The sequence below is a fragment of the Anguilla anguilla genome, chromosome 1, assembly GCF_013347855.1.
Source record: "Anguilla anguilla isolate fAngAng1 chromosome 1, fAngAng1.pri, whole genome shotgun sequence".
NCBI lineage: Eukaryota > Metazoa > Chordata > Actinopteri > Anguilliformes > Anguillidae > Anguilla > Anguilla anguilla.
In genome coordinates, this window is record NC_049201.1 from 69,734,598 (window position 1) to 69,752,149 (window position 17,552).

Consider the following 17,552-nt stretch of genomic DNA (forward strand, 5'->3'; position numbering starts at 1 on the left):
TTCAGGATTATTCCGTAATATTCACATTGCCGTATTATCTGTTTTCGCAGTGTTTTCTGTGGAACAGCATATAATCCAGAGTAGAGCAATAGCATTTCACCCTGGATTCAAACTTTCATCCCACCAAAAGCATCCCATGTGAACCCCCACTGGTTTGAACTGGGTCTAACTTCTGCTCCTCCACATTAATCTCCCCTAAGCCAGTCTCAATACAAAACTACATGAATATGGGATGTTAATGTGGTGTAAGATCAAATAATTGAATGAACAAGTCCAAGAATGAGACAAGCTGGCAGGAAAAGAGGTTGCAAGAGATGGATGTGCTGAAGATGGACGTGTAACTTTCTTTACTTTATTTTCATGCCCAGACTTCAATGATTGTGGTGGGACTGCATTACCAAAGCCGCTCTGAAAAATGAATGAATAATAACTAAAAGATAACAGCTAATAATGAGAAATGCTGTTCTACATTGCTGTGTGTGCAGTGCATGCTGGGACTGTTACTGTCTCCACTGGCATTTGTAGGACTATTCAGTGGCATCTGTTACTATATGAGAAGTGGATAGAATGACACAGTGTTCTTGTTTGTGATAATGTACATGTGACTTTCATAATTACTGCTGAATTGATAAATTGTGAGAGTATGTAAATACATTATGACATGCATTCTATAGAACAATCATGAGAAATGGTATTCATGTCCAGTTAAGATAAGAAAGCACACATTTCAATAAATGCTAAAGTAAATTTTATTATAGATTAGAGTGGCTGATGTCATGTGTGGTGTGTTTGTACAGGTCATATATTGCACTGACAGGGAAATGTGAAGTCTCTTGACAATGACTGGCATTACCATATCATTTGGTAGACCCCACATATGAGGAAAAGACACACCATAGAAAACATGTAAAACAAAGATGCATGTGGGAGCATGCACACTTTGCCCTCTTTTTATGGATTGAAAAACATGTTAAAGAATAATTAACAACACAAGGAGACAAGAAGTAAAGTTATAGAAAGTAAGACATACCATAATGTTGTTGACGGTCTGATGAATGCAGCCGTTGTACAGAAAGGCAAATGAGATGTCATTTGGCTCAATGGGATGTGCATGTGTGTGTGTGTGTGTGCGTGTATGCATGTTCAAGTGTGTGCATGTGCATGTGCATGTGTGTGCGTGTGCATGTCACACATCTCACCCCTGGTGAACACCTCACTGTTCAGTGGATGTGTCCCCATTGCCTTCAAACAAGCCTGTGTCACCAACCTGCTGAAAAAGCCCCCCCTTCATCTTCCTGCCTGTCTTTCTCTTTGAACCACTTTGAATGTGCACTTTTTAACCAACTTTCTCCATTCTTATTCAAAATGGCTTCATAGCCCTTGCCTAATGGGCAGCTAAGGTGACCACTCTGTCGTAGCTCAAAAAGATTATCAGCAGACCCAACAGAGCAGTTAGACCTCTCCACTCTGCATTCTCTATGTGCCTAGCCCCTCCCACAATGCACTGTCACAGACGGGCTCCTGTCTGTCACAGCGATAGATGTGTAAAACTAAATGTTTATCTGTGTTGCTATTTAATTTTTATTAACAATACTGATTGTTGGTTTGCTCAACTCATTTTCCTGATGATATAGCAACATTGTATTCCTGAAAGTAACACTGATGTTCACTACTTCTTAATGTCTAATCGCTAAGTGAAATTAATAATTTAGTAGAATCGATTGACATGATGACTGACAATTTAACATTTGAATCAGATCACCTCAGATCACCAAAAAAATCATGCACTGCATTTTGGAAAAAAACTCATTTTATGATCCTGACTAGTGTAAATCACTGTTCCATGTAATGATACGGTCACTCGATGAGTCAGTATGAATTGTGTGCAATGAAGTGAAGAGGAGGATATCCGCTGGGGAAACAAAAAAAAGTTTTCATATTATGGAGGAAGAAAATGGATCAGTGAAAAAAGTGTATTATTAATCTAATCTGAACCTTTTTACCTTGTACACAAAGGCACAAAGAAAATAAGAATAAGAAAATCAATGGGGGGAAAGGGTGTGTGAGAGAGCGAGAGAGAGAAATAGAGCGGTTTAATTTCCGTAGGGGGCGGAATGAAGGAGTGGCATTCACAGTATAAAATGTGGCACACCCTTCTCCCATCACCATCTTTCTCTTTCTCTCTCTCTCTGATTCACTCTCAGCAAATCTTCACACAACCAAAGTGAGTACAATTCTCTTGCTTTATAAAAAAAATACTAAAACAAATACAAAAAGATGTGTTTTGAAAATGTGACAAAATGATGCATGTTACATAACTTGTTAATTTATTTGTGTATGTCTTATGTATCAGGATGTTTCTTCTATAGTATTCTTTGAATTTTATAGCCAGTTTAAAGAGTTCATTTTGGACTATTCCAAGCTTTTAATTCACCATTTGATTTGTAGCTGCCCCTGCTGTATAGAACGCGAGTACTTTGTGCAATCTGTTCATCTGCCAAGTACCGTGCAGCTGTGCTTGTCAAAGTTTTCCACTCCCCACCCTCCAACTCTTCTACTTCTCCCCTTTCCTGACTCCTTCCTCCTAATGCCCTTTAAAATGCAGGCTGGTGCCAGGAGAGATGATAATAAATGTATAATGTAGAAAGCAATAGAAAATCAGACAGGAACTATATGTATTATATGTACAAGCACAAAGTTTGTGAAATATAATACGCAGAAATATGTTAAAATTTTAAAAATGCCACACCCAATAAGCTGAATCTGTGTCACATCTGAAACTAACATGGAGATAACAAAAGGAAGCTGCAGCGGAAAGAAGTGGAAAAATGGGAAAGGATAAGTGTAGGCGATTGAGGCAGAGACGCAAAATGAGCTCATCTGGATTGAACTGGTTTAGCTTCAAAGTTCTTCTCTCTCTGCGTCTCCTTCTCTCTCCCCCCATCGTTAAACCCGCTAATGCTACGGGAGACGTACGGAGTAGGGCAGTGGCCAGAATGGTATGAGCTAAACTAGTTATTTCCACCCCTTTCTCCTCCTTTTTTTGCGCATCTCATTGTTTCTGCCTTTTCCCCACCCCTCAGCCCCGCGTCACCCACACTTTGTGGTCTGCTTTAACTATTACCTTTCTGAGAAGCATCAGGAAGAAGGTAGCCAGTCAAAAGTGGTACAGTCATGTTGTGACTTGACCGACTTTGAACCAAGAGAAAATGTACTAATTTAGAAATAGTCTTTTATCGCTATGATCAAATTGCGAGGCATTTTATAGAAAATTTCTTGTACTTTAAGTAGTTATGCAACTGATCACAACTTTGAATGTTCTGATCCTCCATTTGCAATGAGTTACCTTTTTAAATTTATTTTTATGTTACAACATATACATTACAATATAATGCTAATATACAGCCAGTTTCTGTAGTTTCACCCAAGAATTTTTGATGTCTATTAGAGCAGAACACTATTATCAATACTATCACTCTTACCGCTAGTCTATCATTTTTCTCCCATGCCTCCTTTTTCAATGTTCAGTGTCTGTAATTCAGTTTCACCTTTACATACATTCCACAGCAGCAGTTGCAGGCTCATCTATGTGTTACACTGTTGTACAGTGTAAAGATAGTCTCTCTTGTCCTCTCTGTGTTGGAGCCCAAATGGCTGTTATGCTGTTATGCTGCCCAAATAGGAAACAAAGAGGGAAGCACAACGTAATAAACATTAATATCCATTAACAGCACAGATGATTGTGACATCTCTCACTCTCTTTATCCTTGTGTCTCCATCCCACAGTCGCGTGGCAGAGATGTCTAACCTACAGAAAGGAATGTCTATGTTAATCAGCGCTTTCCACCAGTATTCTGGAAAGGAGGGGGACAGCAAAACCCTCACCAAGGGTGAGCTGACGGACCTCCTCAACAGTGAGATGGGGGACATATTTGGGGTAAGAGCCCTATTCTCACAACAAGTTTGATAAAGCATTTTTTATATGTAAACTATAGCTGATAATTGTTCACAATTTAGCTAAAGTGTTAAAGAAAAAAAAACCTTAAATTTAAAAAATTATTTTAAAAATCTAAAAAACAATTTATGAATAAAAAAATTAACAATAAAAAAATGACTGTTGAAATGATTATACTTAGACCCATATGGCTTGAAGGTAGAGCAGTGAAAGTGCATCCGGATGAAAACACAATTCTGCTGATCGATGTTACAGTTGTGCTCTATGAAATTAGGATACCTGCATATTATTGTTTATTTTCATTCACTTGTATGTACCACTACATGTGCGATTGGTTTGAAAAATATTGGATTGTTGACTTTATCACCTTCCCTCTTTTTCTTCCACTCTCCCATCTCCCCTCCCTTCCAAAAACAGAAAGCTACAGACAAACAAGCATTGGACAAGATCTTTAAGAGCCTGGATGCAGACAAGAGTGGCACTGTTGACTTCCAGGAGTATGTTACATTCGTAGCATGCATTACGATGTTGTGCAATGAATCCCTTTCCAAGTGAAGACACAGTTCTTCAGTACAGCAGACATCCATGTTTAATATTGTTGCTGTAAAGCCAGAGAGAGGGACCTTGTAGGAAGACCCAGATACCTACAAAGAACAGACACATATTCACATATACTCTTAAAATCTAATTTGTTTACTATGGTTGATAGTGCATTGAAATAAAGGCTACAAAAATAAACTTGATTTAGTCAAATATTTCATACATTTTGAATAAAAGTGTGTTTTGCCATTTTCTGTGAGTGTGTGTGCACGTGAATGTGCCTGTGCGTGTGTCACTAGAGGATCACCAGGGTTTTCAAGGTACTTTAGCTATAGCTAGCCAGCCACCTCGGCTTTTCCAAGCCGAGATTTCGGTATTGCAATGTTATACTCGTGGTTCTACTATTAGCTACCATTAGCTACACAGTCAACTGTCCAGGTTAGCTAAATACATACAAGTACAGACACAATTGTGTATGATGATAACATATTACAATTTGTGATCATAATAAGAGTGTGTTGGCAAAGCACCCAGTCACTATTTACGTTTGCTGCGGTTCAGAGGGGTGCAGATTAGAAGAGAGAGTCATGATGAAATATAGCGATGGGCTCCACCCGTCGATGCCTGCAATTGGTTAAAAACAATTCAGCCTTTCAAATCTCTCCACTGAACTAGGGGGAAGGATGTTTAAAGGTTGGCCTTGACCTCAAGCCCCACCATCCTGCAGCCTGCAGTCAGACGCCTCTCGTTATGATGGGGGTACTACGCCACACACTATGCCAAAATGAGGCCAATATTGGTTGGCAGATTTTTAAAAAAGAGTTTTAGGACATTTTAACATATAATAGTCCTTTTAACGTTTGAACGAGAGTTCTCTTGGATGTTGCATTGAATTGGTCTGGTACACATTCCAAAGCCAGCCTTCTTTTGGGATCTTTTTATCTGTCAGAGAATATTTTATAAATAAGCCCCCTCCATGTCTGTTATAAATAATGATCCAGACTACTACGTGACTTACATCCTCAAACTCTTTCCCTAGTAGCTTGGATAATAATGTTAAGTCTGTCTCGGGCTCAGGAAGAAACTGGAAGCGCAACAAGGGTTATGCCGCTACATTTCAAATAGCAATTTTCACATTTCCAACCCAATGCGTTAGATCACTTTAATACCACACCCACCGTATAGCCTATAACTTCACTATCAACAGCTCAGCTGTTTCATTCATAGTGAACAGGGCTTTATTGTGAATGAGTCATACATGGCGCTTCTAATGAGCTCAGTAGAGCAATGTTCAGACTTGGGAGGGACAATGAGGGGCTGGGCATTATGCAGTTTGAATGCCGACTGCGGAGGTAGTAAATTGGCCAAGACAAAGCCAAGTAGTAGCTTAGTAGTAAATTGGCCAAGACAAAGCCGGGTAGTAGCTTAATTATAGTATGCAACTTCAATTTCCCTCAGGGAAGTGTATTCAAACCGTATAATTCTCAGCCCCGAGGTCATTATCCCGCTTGAACAACGGCTTGCCAACAAAATGCATTATTATAATCAAACATTTGCTTCAAAATATGCAATTCTTCTGCAACAGAAAGCTTACTTAAGTATTCCAGCACATATGCCAAACATTATACACGCTTAGCAATGATCACGCCTTTCTAGTCCCTCTCAAGCAGGTGAGAATGCAAGCTAGTTTACCATATAAAACAACCGGGCTTGGTGTCAGCAGGGTGTATATGGCGGCAGGAAGGGAATTTGACAGGAATAGCTGTTGCTGTGGTTCATAGTAATCACATCTCTATAAGATGCCTGAGTTTCAGGCCTGGGGAAGAGTTGGAGAGCAGTCGCAGGTTTCTTCCTTAGCCACCAAACTTTTCTGAACGGAAATGGTGAGACCACTGGCATATCAATAGGGGCTTTCCTTCTGAGGTGGAGGCAGTACTTTAAGGTTTGTTAAAATTATCTATGATGTTGCAAGTGATGTAACGTGCATCATTTTGTGTATTTATTTATTTATTTATTCATTGACATATTTGTTGAGTCGCAATGTGATCTTTTTTTTTTCAACTTACTTTTGGATGAAGGAGTGTCATTTTTACAACTTCCGCCTTTCTGTCGGTTTTCACTTAAACACAAACAAAGCACACGTCGTTCAAACCTAGAGATCTCATTGAGCTGCCAATGTGTAGAGTTGGGTGTGCCAAATTAGGATTAGAATGAAAACCTACGGTAGATTTCCAGGAAAACGGTAGATTTCCAGGAACAGGGTTGGTTTACCACTGCTGTACACGGATCTCAAGCCCATTGTTTCCTGCATGTAATCTTGCAGCGTTTTTAATATTTTTTCAAGTCTTACATGGTAATACAGAAGATTAGATTACGTTTCTTAACAATCTGTTGACTTAATTTTGCACATCTGAAAAAAAGGGGGGGTGGAGGGGGGGGTGACTCAAAAACTGCAAAAATCCAGTTCACCACAGTCAGCTTGTACAAAATGCACTGTACACTTCAATAACTCCTTTAACTTGTCTTTATAATCATGGAATATGAAAAGTGTTAAATATTGGAGAAGACATTTTGTATGTAGTCTATATTATATTGCCAAATACTAGACATACAATACAAGATGTTTTATCCATCCTGAATTGTATATTGGCTATATTGTAGAATTCGTATTGACATGGACTCTGCTGAGTGAAAATGATCGTCCGAATGGATTTTTTATTTTTTTAATTCAATGTCTCCACCGTGTGGTAAGGAAGTGTGACTTTTCACGGTTTCCAGTAGTTCCATTTTTGTGAAACTTAGTGCACATAATAGTCCGTTTTCAGAAATAAACTGATACTATACGATTAGTATTTTTCTGAATTTCTTTGTTTTAATCCTGGTGACAGGCATTTATTATTTCTATCCACAAATAGGCATACCTAAAACTACATTTTAGCGTTTATTATGCTAAATATTAAACGGTGAAACGTAATTCAAAGTTTTCAAAAGGCATGGCAGAGGTTATTTAGTGTGGCCAAGGGTTTAAAAATGATTTTCACACGAAACCCCGATGAAGTGAAAAGATCTTAGAACTGACATGTTCGTGCCAACTGTCAGAAAGTAATGAGACAGGCACACACATTAAATGACTACAAGTTCCGCAAGGCTCTACGTTTCACTGGTTGGCTACGCCTGCATTGTGAATGCTGTGCAAAATTCTGCGCAGATTCACTGACCAGGCTTATAAATTACAGATCGGGTAAACTATGGACGTACTGAAGGATGGGAATCATCCATATGATTTACAGATCAGGCGCAGCATGACGTTCTCTTATATTGTTATGACGGAAGAGTAGACATGCTACTGGGCGCCTCGTGATGGTGGGGCGGTCTCGAAACAGCATCGGTTTCTCCATCCAGCGTCTCCGTCTAGCGTATTTAGCAAATGTTGTAGTGAAGTGTGGGAGACCCGAGTGAGAGGGGAAAATTAAAACATGGCGGACATAGAAGGAGACGAAATTCGGTCGGCGGCTCCCTCGCTGCTTCACACATCATCGCGGAACGGCTCCGGTGTTGGTTCGGCAGTCGGTACCGGAGGCCAAACGGCGACCACGGTGACGTCAGGGCCTCGACTGGTTCGGATCGTGAAGTCTGATTCTGGTTATGGTTTCAACGTTCGAGGGCAAGTTAGTGAAGGGGGGCAGCTTCGAAGCATCAACGGAGAATTGTATGCCCCTCTCCAGCACGTCAGTGCCGTCTTACCGGGAGGGGCAGCGGACAGAGCTGGTATCTCTAAAGGAGACCGAATCCTGGAAGTGTAAGTTTGTTTGCTGACTCCTTCACGTCTTTAGTTAGCTTGCGTTTAGCTTCCCAGACTAGCTATCGTTATTTGCTAACTTGTTAGCTTGATTGTCATCTTGCTAACGCCACTGACTGGTTACCCCATACACTATGTAACAATAACGTTTTTAGTTTGCTACGTGTTGGATTAAGTTGGACTAAAGAAACCAATAAAAGCTATAAAATTATATGATTCCAGAGTCCAGTTAGTCTCTAACTATGTAGACAGCCAGCGATGGTTTTGTGCATTGGCATTTATTCATAGCTAGGAACTGTTCGCTAGCTAGGGACACTGGCCAGTAACTAGCCAACGTTAGGTAGCAACCGACGTTATAACTTGGATATCGATAGACCTGGTTTGACGTGGTTAGCTGGATATTTAATGACTAGTTACGATAGCGGACGCTATGTTAAGTTAGGTTAACATTGACTGACAAACGAATTCTCAAGGTGGAGAAAGGACAGAATGTTCAGTTATTTTTCAGTTAGCTTGCCAACATTTTGAAAATGTCACGCCTATTTAATGTTAGCTTGATTGCATCTCGTAATCAAAAAATATTTTTCTAAAAGTCGTATCACAATGTGGACATTGTTGTCTTGCAAGCTGACTTGCAAATGTGATGACTGGTGAGCTTGCCAACTAATCAGCATTGTAGTAAGCTAGTCTAGTTAGTGACAGAACGTTAAGACGCTGTAACTTCATCCTTGATTTCAGTTAGCTAACATTCATGCAATGGCATATGTAACAAACAATTTGACGGTCATATGCTTGCTCTGTATGCCTGCATTATGCATCTGTTGGTTTGAAACAAGCTCGAGCTCGGTGGACGGGGTGGGGGAATTAAAAATTCTGAACACACACCAACACAAATACGCTATCTAGCAAATGTCACCAAATTCAGAAACGTAGCAAATAAGTATACGAATTTTTTACCTTAAGGTGTGACATCATTGCTTTTCGCTGTGTCATAAATTATGTTCTGTTAGCCAGCGGTTTTATTAACGTTATCGTTGACACGCTGAGCTGCCAAGCTTTATATCGAATCGCTTAGTTATAGGCTGGCATGACACCATAATGTATTTTTCTTTTATTATGTAGCTAATCAGATGAGCACATTTAAATGCAAATGCTGTCACTTCGCTGACTACTAGCACCTTGGGTTGAGTGTCATTACAGCAGAATTAAAATTATTATATTAGCCATCTGTCGACACTGCTGCCGTGCTGGTGCCAATAAATCTCATTTGCAAAGTAGTATTGAGAGCGACCTTGTTGTGGTTTCAAAACGATAGCTTTATGCTTAAGTTCGATGTACGTACGGAAGTTGAAGGTTTAAATGTGTGTATGTGCGGCATCTGCAAGATCTAGCCAGCTAACAGCAGAATAGCTGGTCCATTTTTATGAAAGACCGTCAGTGTATGCGCGCGCGTGTTCATTGCGAAGTCTAGTCACATACACAACACACAACTCACTCACACATGCGCAGAGTCACTGGCGGTCATCAATATTATCGGTACGCTTTCCCTCAATGCAGACAGTTGTTGTCCTTAGACCTCAATATGATGATAATGTCAAAATCTAGCTTTTGTTCAATAATGTGGTGTGTGGATACAGTGAAGTTCGTAAGTATTTTGTCAGTGACACAATTTTTGTTTTGGCTCTGTACTCCAGCATGTCGAATTTTAAGTTAAATGATGAATATCAGGTTAAAGTGCAGACTGTCATCTTTAATTTGAGGGTATTTGCATCCATATTGTGGATCCGTGTAAGAATTTCAGCTCCATACATTGTTTTGGGGGACCAAAAGTAATTGGATAGTTAGCCACTCAGTTTCTTGGCTATTTGTGCGTCATTGCATCATTAGTTCATGCATAAGAAAGCTACCAAAAGGTCAAGAGTTGATTCTAGATGTGATATTTACATTTGGAGCCTTGCTGTTGTCTTACAACATGAGGATGAAAGAAGTGCCATTGCCAGTAAAGCAGGCCATTATGAGGCTGAAAAATTAGAATAAATCGACCAGGGGTATACCCAAAACATTGGGTGTCAAAATCAACTGTTTGGTACAGTAAGAAGCAAGAATACAATGGTGAGCTCAAGAATAGCCAATGACCTGGTAGACCATGGAAGACCTCTGTGGTGGATGACTGAAGAATAATTTCAATTGTGAAGAAAAACCCCTTTTTAACTGTCAAACAGATTAAGAACACACTCCATGATGTAGGCATAGATGTGTCAAAGATTGCCATAAAGAGAAGACTACACCAGCATAACCTAAGGGGATCACCGCAGGATGCAAACCGCTGGTAAGCCTCAAGAACAGAACGGCCTGGCTGGAGTTTGCTTTGAAAAAGTACATTTAAAACTGTAGCGTTCTGGAACAAAGTATTTTGGGCAGATCAGTTGAGTATTAACCTGAACCAAAGTGATGGGAAGAGGAAAGTGTGGAGAAAGAAAAGAGATGCTCATTAGACAAAGCATACTACCTCATATGTGAAACATTGTGAAAGTAGTGTTATTACTTGGGCATGTATTGCTGCCACTGGAACTGGCTTACGTGTCTTTAATTGAGGATGTGAGTGCTGATGACAGCAGCATGATGAATTCTGAAGTGTACAGAAATGTCTGATCTGCTCAGACCCAACCAAATGCCTCTAAACTCTTTAGACGGCACTTAACCTTGCAGCAGGACAATGACCGGCTGACAAAAATGCACCAAAACATACTAAAGCAACCAAGGAGTTATTCAAGGCCAATGAACTGGAATGATCGTGACTAGCCCAGTCAATCACCTGCCCAGCATCCAATTTGGTGGAAATGTGGACGGGGCTCAGGGTTCCGGAAGAGGTTTTCAATGCAGATTCTCCAGATCGTAAAATTGAATCTAAGCAATAACCACAATATTACGCAACAGAGAATCCAGGGAGTCTCCTGGGTTACAAAATGTTGCAATAGATTGATGTTATGGCCCTTGGTTACGAATGTTTCAACTTCTTTTCGGAGAAATCATGTTTTTGGTTAGCTCTGTGTTTCAAGTACTGCAGTACCCATGAGCCTCGGAGGCTGTTACTGTGGTGATATCGTGTGCCTGAGGCTGTGGACTAGTCACGTGGGTGGGCCTAAGGGTTCCAAAGGGTCTTGACGACTGGACTAACCGGACATTACCTCAATAAAATGGCGGACCTACAGAAAATTCATCTCTGTGATTGGATTATTCCTAATGCTATGTCTTCTGGACTGGTAGTTAATGAATCTTCTAAAATTATGTACACTGTCTTGTACCCTTGCCTTTTTTCAATGAAATGAAATCGTTTTCGATGTTATTGGTAATTTTTTGAGGTGATGATTCGACCGGGAGAGTTCCATACCCACCCAAGGTTGTGAAGTGCCATAACGGCACTTCACGTTGGACTATCAAGGTAAAAAGTGAATCCGTGGAGCTTTTGCTTCTGGAACCTAAGCCCCTCAAAATAACCACAGCCAGGTTTACACTCTATTGTTCGTGTGTTTCACTTGATGCAGACGAGACTGAAGGCACAACGTGGCTGAAACCAACAGCAATTGAAGATAGCTGCAGTACAGGCCTGGCAGAGCACCAGGCAAGATACCCTTGTAGTGTCTCAGACTTCAGGCAGTTATCTAATGCAAAGCATTTCCAACCAAGCACTAAATACCACGTCTTTAAGGTTATGTTAATTTGTCAAATTACTTGTGGTCCCCTAAAATGGGGAGTCTATGTCTGAAAAGGGCTGTAATTCCTATGCGGATCACCCGAGAATGCTGTCAAATTAAGGCTGACAGGCTGTGCCTTAACCTCATATTCATTGTTTCAATTAAAATTCATTGTGCCAGAGTACAGAGCCAAAACAACAAAAATTGTTCCACTGTCCAAATAATTACAAACTGCACTGTAGGTCTATACATATGTGTGACTTTGACCCTGTGTGCAATGTTACACAACCAGCTGCGACTTCTAATTAGATTAAAAATGGCCTTTGCAATTCTAAAAATTACTTTCCAATTGTTTATTTACCCATAACAAGGCTAAAAAAAGGTGTACAGGAAGTAGGAAGCACCATATCCCAATTGAAATCTAGTATTTTAAATTTCATCTGGTTTCCCTCGTGTTTTGCTTCAGTTTTCTGAATAGGACACAGACACGATTAGGAAAAGATTACGCAGTTCTGAAAAGAGCACCGTTTCTCTCGGGAAAGTATTGATGAGCAGTAGCATGGAAAGTGCTGCGTGAATCTGTTGTCATGGAAAAGACGCCTGCCAGGTGAGGTTAGGCTGTACACTACGTCGGTTGAGGGTGAGGGTGTTCAGCGTGATGGCGTGGCCCATAAGCTTATCCTTCCAAACAGTGTCAATCTTTGAGTTTTTTTCTGAAAGGTCCGTAGATGCTGTTCTGACCGTGCCTGGTGAACGGCTCCATATTGCCTAGTCAAAGGGAGCAGCAGGTGGATCTTCTGGAGCAGCAGACCAGTGTGCACAAAATGCTCTAGCTGAGCAGTCAAATTAAAGAACAAGGGCCGCGGATACCTTTCCAACTGCCATTTAAACTGTGGCTGCAGGGAAACTGATTAAATCCCAAAAGACCAGGTGTGGAAATATACCTTGGTGGTTCTGTTACACTGATTCTCAATGTGCATTATACTTTGTGGGCTGAATGGTTACAAGTTGGGTGGTGATCATTGTCAGTATATCATTGAATACACAGCACCACCATCAACCTGGCCCAGAGTCTTGAATGCTTTGTTTTGACCCTATGGGTATTTATTCATTTGACTGCTCTGTAGGTCTGTTGAGCCGACGTTATTCATTCAAATGGTATTCATTTTTCTGTTGTTCGACCTTATTGTATGTTGTATGTACTGTATTTTTATCTGTCTACTCTCAAAGCAGAGGATTGTTTCAGCCTGGCTTGTTCTGTGAATAACAGCAATACTATTTGGGGTGATGTACATTTCCAGGTTCATAAATGTGGAGTAGAAATTTAAGTACTGGGAATGGTACCATGGCCTGTTGTTTTTTGTGACTGTATGGATTTGCTGCAGTTTGTGCAAAACAGACTTTGTCAGTGCCCAGTGTACCAGGAGGGTACTGTTGCATCCGGTTGCTCAAAGACTTGGTTGTGTTTGATATTCCAACCATGTCACATATCTATCTCCCTACCTAGTGTGTTACTTTCAACAAATTGCATTTATGACGGTCACGATCACTAATTAAGTAGTCGGGTCGTTGCGGTAATCCAACGAGAACAGTGCCCCATGGGGATTTGTATGGTAATGCAAGTCGAGATCCTTCAAGGCCACGTGACCTAAATAAACTGGTGTCTCTAATTATAAGGCAAAGCACAAATGGCTGTGAAGGTCCTTACGTTTGAAAGGGCGTTATGGCCAAAATGCACGGCACCTGCAGCAGTGGCTGTATGATCACCATGTAATTCCAGCCCTGATATTGTGTATTGCACTGCATACTGTCTTAGCCGCGGCTCTGTTTTTTTTGGTTCTAACTTTCTGTCAAGAATGAAAGGGGGGGAAGCAAGCCCATTTGATTACCGCCATTATTTTAATGAGCCCGTATTAAATCAGTTACCTTGGCACTGAGGATAATTTAAAAGGAAAAATAAGCATAACTTGATTTGTGTGACTATCGGGCTGCAGAACGGCTGTGGCGAAGGGTCGAAAAGCGACAGGCGAACAACCGCTTTCCCTTTGTAGGAGCGGGCGACGCATGCAGAGGAGTGGAGCAGGGTGACAGACCAGGGATTCTAATACTGCAGACTTGGCAGACCTCACACGGTCTTTGTTAAACATTGCCTGTATCTGTATCGGTGTATGACTTCCTCCGGAAGTTTCTCCGCGTGTCAGCCCTTGTAGAATAGTTTTCCTCGTAGCCAGGAGATTTTTTTTTCTTCAAAAGATTAGCATACATTTAGTTCTATCTGTCTTCGTCTGTATTGGCTGTCAATGGCTATTAGAGTATAAATATCAAAAGTGAAAATATTAAGCACCATGCTGGTTGTCATTCTTAGCGAATATATGGCTTGATTGGAATTTGTTGTGTGTGACCACATGGGCCACAGTGAAATGTGATGGGCTGGCATCTATCTATACATCCATCATCTACACTCACTTATTCCTGGTCAGGGTCGCGGGGGGTGCTGGAGCATATCCCAGTGTGCATTGGGTGAGAGGCAGGAATACACCCTGGGCAGGCTGGACTGGCATCTATCCTTCCAGAATGATCCAATGATAAAGACTCGTTGTGTTTTGGTACGGCTAGCTAGTTAAAGTAAAAAATAAAATCAGCAGACAATAGTTGTTCAGCTGTGTAGTGATTGAGGACGTGGGTCAAGAATGAAAGGTTGTGGGTTCAAATCATTAATGAGGTACAGCTGTTGTACTTTTGAGCCAGTCACTTAACAGAATTAGTTTCAGTACATTGCCAATTGTGTCTCTCTTGTCCACAAAGTTTATTTGCCGGCAACCCTCTTCAGGAGCAAGAAAATTTTCTGTGGCACATCCCTTAAATGTACGTAAAAGGTAAAAAAGGCAAAAAATGTGTTTTCAGTAATAGAATTCAAACTTACAGAACGACTGCTCGAACATTGTGAATGTAACTGGGTTAGTCTTTAATTTTTAGTGGTGTGAACCAGTCTATACCTGGTGTGACCAGTGGTAGAGATTAAATAATGGTGTTCCACATGTAGCCTATATGATTTACATCTCCCCTCTCCAAAGCCGCAGTTTGGGAACTACTGGTGTAAATGTGTGGCAGATTCTGCTAAAACAAAAGTACTACTACTGCTATTTTAAAAGCCTGTGCGTCCTTGTCACTTAATTTTTCAAATGCGTCAGAGCTTTAAGGAGTGTTGTTTTCCCCCAAATCTGACCAGTAAAGGGAAGTACAAAATGTGGAAAATGCACTCTGCGTAAGCAAGACAATTAGAATATAATGATGCTCTGACTTCATAAGCGCATTTCTTTCATGAGACCAATGGTGTGTCTGAAATCACTGCTGCCAATTGTGCATGCATGTCTGTATCATTACTCTCCATTGCTTAGACAATAACAGCGGCGACTTTTCTCACTGTCCTCGCGGGGTTGGTCCTTTTGCGCTGCTATGAGAAGCAGCAGCCAAAATGGCATCTTAATGCGGCCCTGTGGAGCGCGGATGGATCCATAGGTTGCCACAGCAGCAGAAGCCGCGTAACGGCTTTGGGCAGCAGGCTCACTGTAAGCGCGTGGCGTTTAGGGCCCAAATCAAAGGCAGCAAGCGGCTGCTGTCTCCATGGCGCTGTCGGCATGGGGATGGGCTGTGCTTCGGAATACTCTGCCCGCAGCAGCAGTCCTGAGCCGGGCCTACGCCCGCTTCTCATGATCGATACTCTCTCAGCGCTCTCATCAGAGTCTGGCTCTCCGCTTCTCTGCCCACGCTGGCCGCGAGGCTGCCCACACACGCTTGCTCCAGAGACACAGGCTCGCCGCGCACACACACACACACACACACACACGCTCGCCGCGCACACACACACACACACACACACGCTCGCCGCACACACACACACACGCTCGCCGCACACACACACACACACACACACGCACACGCTCGCCGCGCACACACACGCACACGCTCGCCGCGCACACACACACACACATGCTCGCCGCGCACACACACACACACACACGTGCTCACCGCACACACACACGCGCTCGCCGCACACACACACACACACACGCTCGCCGCACACACATACACGCTCACCGCACACACACACACATACACGCTCGCCACACACACACACATGCTTGCTGCACACACTTGCACACACATACGCTCTCACACACGCTCACCGCACACACATGCACACACACACACACTCTCGCTGCACGCACTTGCCACACACACACACACACACACAGACCGTTTCTCTCTCTCTCTCCCTCTTCTTCTTTGACTTGGACATACAGACATCCATGCACAAACACACAAACACAACCTCCACCACTGGAGGGCTGTGCCCATGTCTTGTCCAAATGGCATTTAAGAGATGGGCTTCAGAGAATAACACACACTGTGTGGTTTTAACCTTAAAAAAAGAGTGGTGTTTGCTATGTTATACTAGTCTAGTTTTTTTTTTTTTTTTTTTTTTTTTTTTTTTTTTAAACACACAAAAGTGTGTGTTTGTCACGCTGTGTTTTTGTGTACTGTGGTCTATGAATATAAGATAGACACTGTAAATGCTTGGTGTCCCTTCCACACACTCCAAAACAATGTCTGAGTTTGTTAAAGGTGAATTTGAGACAGGAGGAACAGACACTGTGAGCTGTAGTCACAGACAGTTGGCCATTGAGAGGAGGTGCAGCAAAGACTGTTTTACACTGGGAATCTCTCACTGTGTAGACTCCAGGCTTTGACGTTACATATGATGCAAGTGTGCGCATGTTTATCTTGCCTGAGAATGGCATTCTGTGAAACATTAGCCAGCTATGTCAGTTACAGTAAAAGGAAGTGAAAAGCTGAAGTCTCACTCTCACTGGTACGGTCATGCCACCTGCTTCTCTCAATTTGTGCCTCTCAGTGTGATGTACTTCAAAAGTTCCATGTGTCCAGTGCTACCGTCTCCATTCTCAAGCGCTTGCTGTTGCCCTTTTGAAATCTTCATTGACTCCCCCATATTCATCTATTTATTGGACAGTGATTACCTGCAGTGTTTCAGATCTGAAGTGTACCTGGTGCATGCCTTCATGAGCTAAGTTCATGTGCTTTTTCTTTGACTTATGATTACTGTAAGTGTTAAGTACCCACTTGATGTGGAGACTCCCTATGTTGGCTTAAAGAGCCCGCAAATTAACTGAAGCACGTAGCTCAGGGTTCCAAGTACAGCGTGTGCATATCTGCACTGCTCTGTGTGTGTGTGTGCACGTGAGCGCGCGCGTGAGCGTGTGTGCCGCTGTGTTTCGGTATCCGTGTATCACAGAGGGTTCCTGTGCTCTCTCTCTCTCTCTCAGGAACGGGGTGAACGTGGAGGGGGCCACGCACAAGCAGGTGGTGGACCTGATCCGGGCCGGGGAGCGGGAGCTGGTCCTGGCGGTTCTGTCCGTGCCGCAGCCCGAAGCGGACAGCCTGGACCCCGGGGACGACGGCAGCGCCCAGTCCTGCTACGACTACAGCGACAAGCAGGCCGTGCCCATCTCCGTGCCCACCTACAAGCACGTGGAGCAGAACG

At 42.2% G+C, this 17,552-nt stretch overlaps 2 protein-coding genes across 4 annotated transcripts in view; both read left to right on the plus strand.

Annotated features, from left to right (window-relative positions):
- Positions 1–2,080: 2,080 nt before the first annotated feature.
- LOC118218225 (ictacalcin-like) lies at positions 2,081–4,717 on the plus strand. 2 transcript variants are annotated; one of them, XM_035400790.1, is made up of 3 exons: positions 2,081–2,224; positions 3,787–3,937; positions 4,373–4,717. In XM_035400790.1, exons 1-3 carry the CDS (start codon positions 2,115–2,117, stop codon positions 4,508–4,510), a joined length of 399 nt encoding a protein of 132 aa, XP_035256681.1. In that variant the 5' UTR covers positions 2,081–2,114; the 3' UTR covers positions 4,511–4,717. The 2 variants fall into 2 exon arrangements, with proteins under 2 accessions (XP_035256681.1, XP_035256760.1); XM_035400869.1 differs by lacking the exon at positions 2,081–2,224 and adding an exon at positions 2,944–2,999.
- A 3,040-nt stretch (positions 4,718–7,757) lies between these two features.
- snx27b (sorting nexin 27b) overlaps positions 7,758–17,552 on the plus strand; it is a 21,819-nt gene continuing 12,024 nt past the window's right edge. The window contains exons 1-2 of one of the 2 annotated variants that reach the window (XM_035380466.1): positions 7,758–8,294; positions 17,335–17,552. The exon at positions 17,335–17,552 is cut by the window's right edge and continues 14 nt beyond it. In XM_035380466.1, the coding sequence (XP_035236357.1) occupies positions 7,972–8,294; positions 17,335–17,552 (541 nt within the window). In that variant the 5' untranslated portion in view covers positions 7,758–7,971. The remainder of the gene's footprint in view (positions 8,295–17,334) is intronic. The other variant, XM_035380474.1, reaches the window with a different exon arrangement.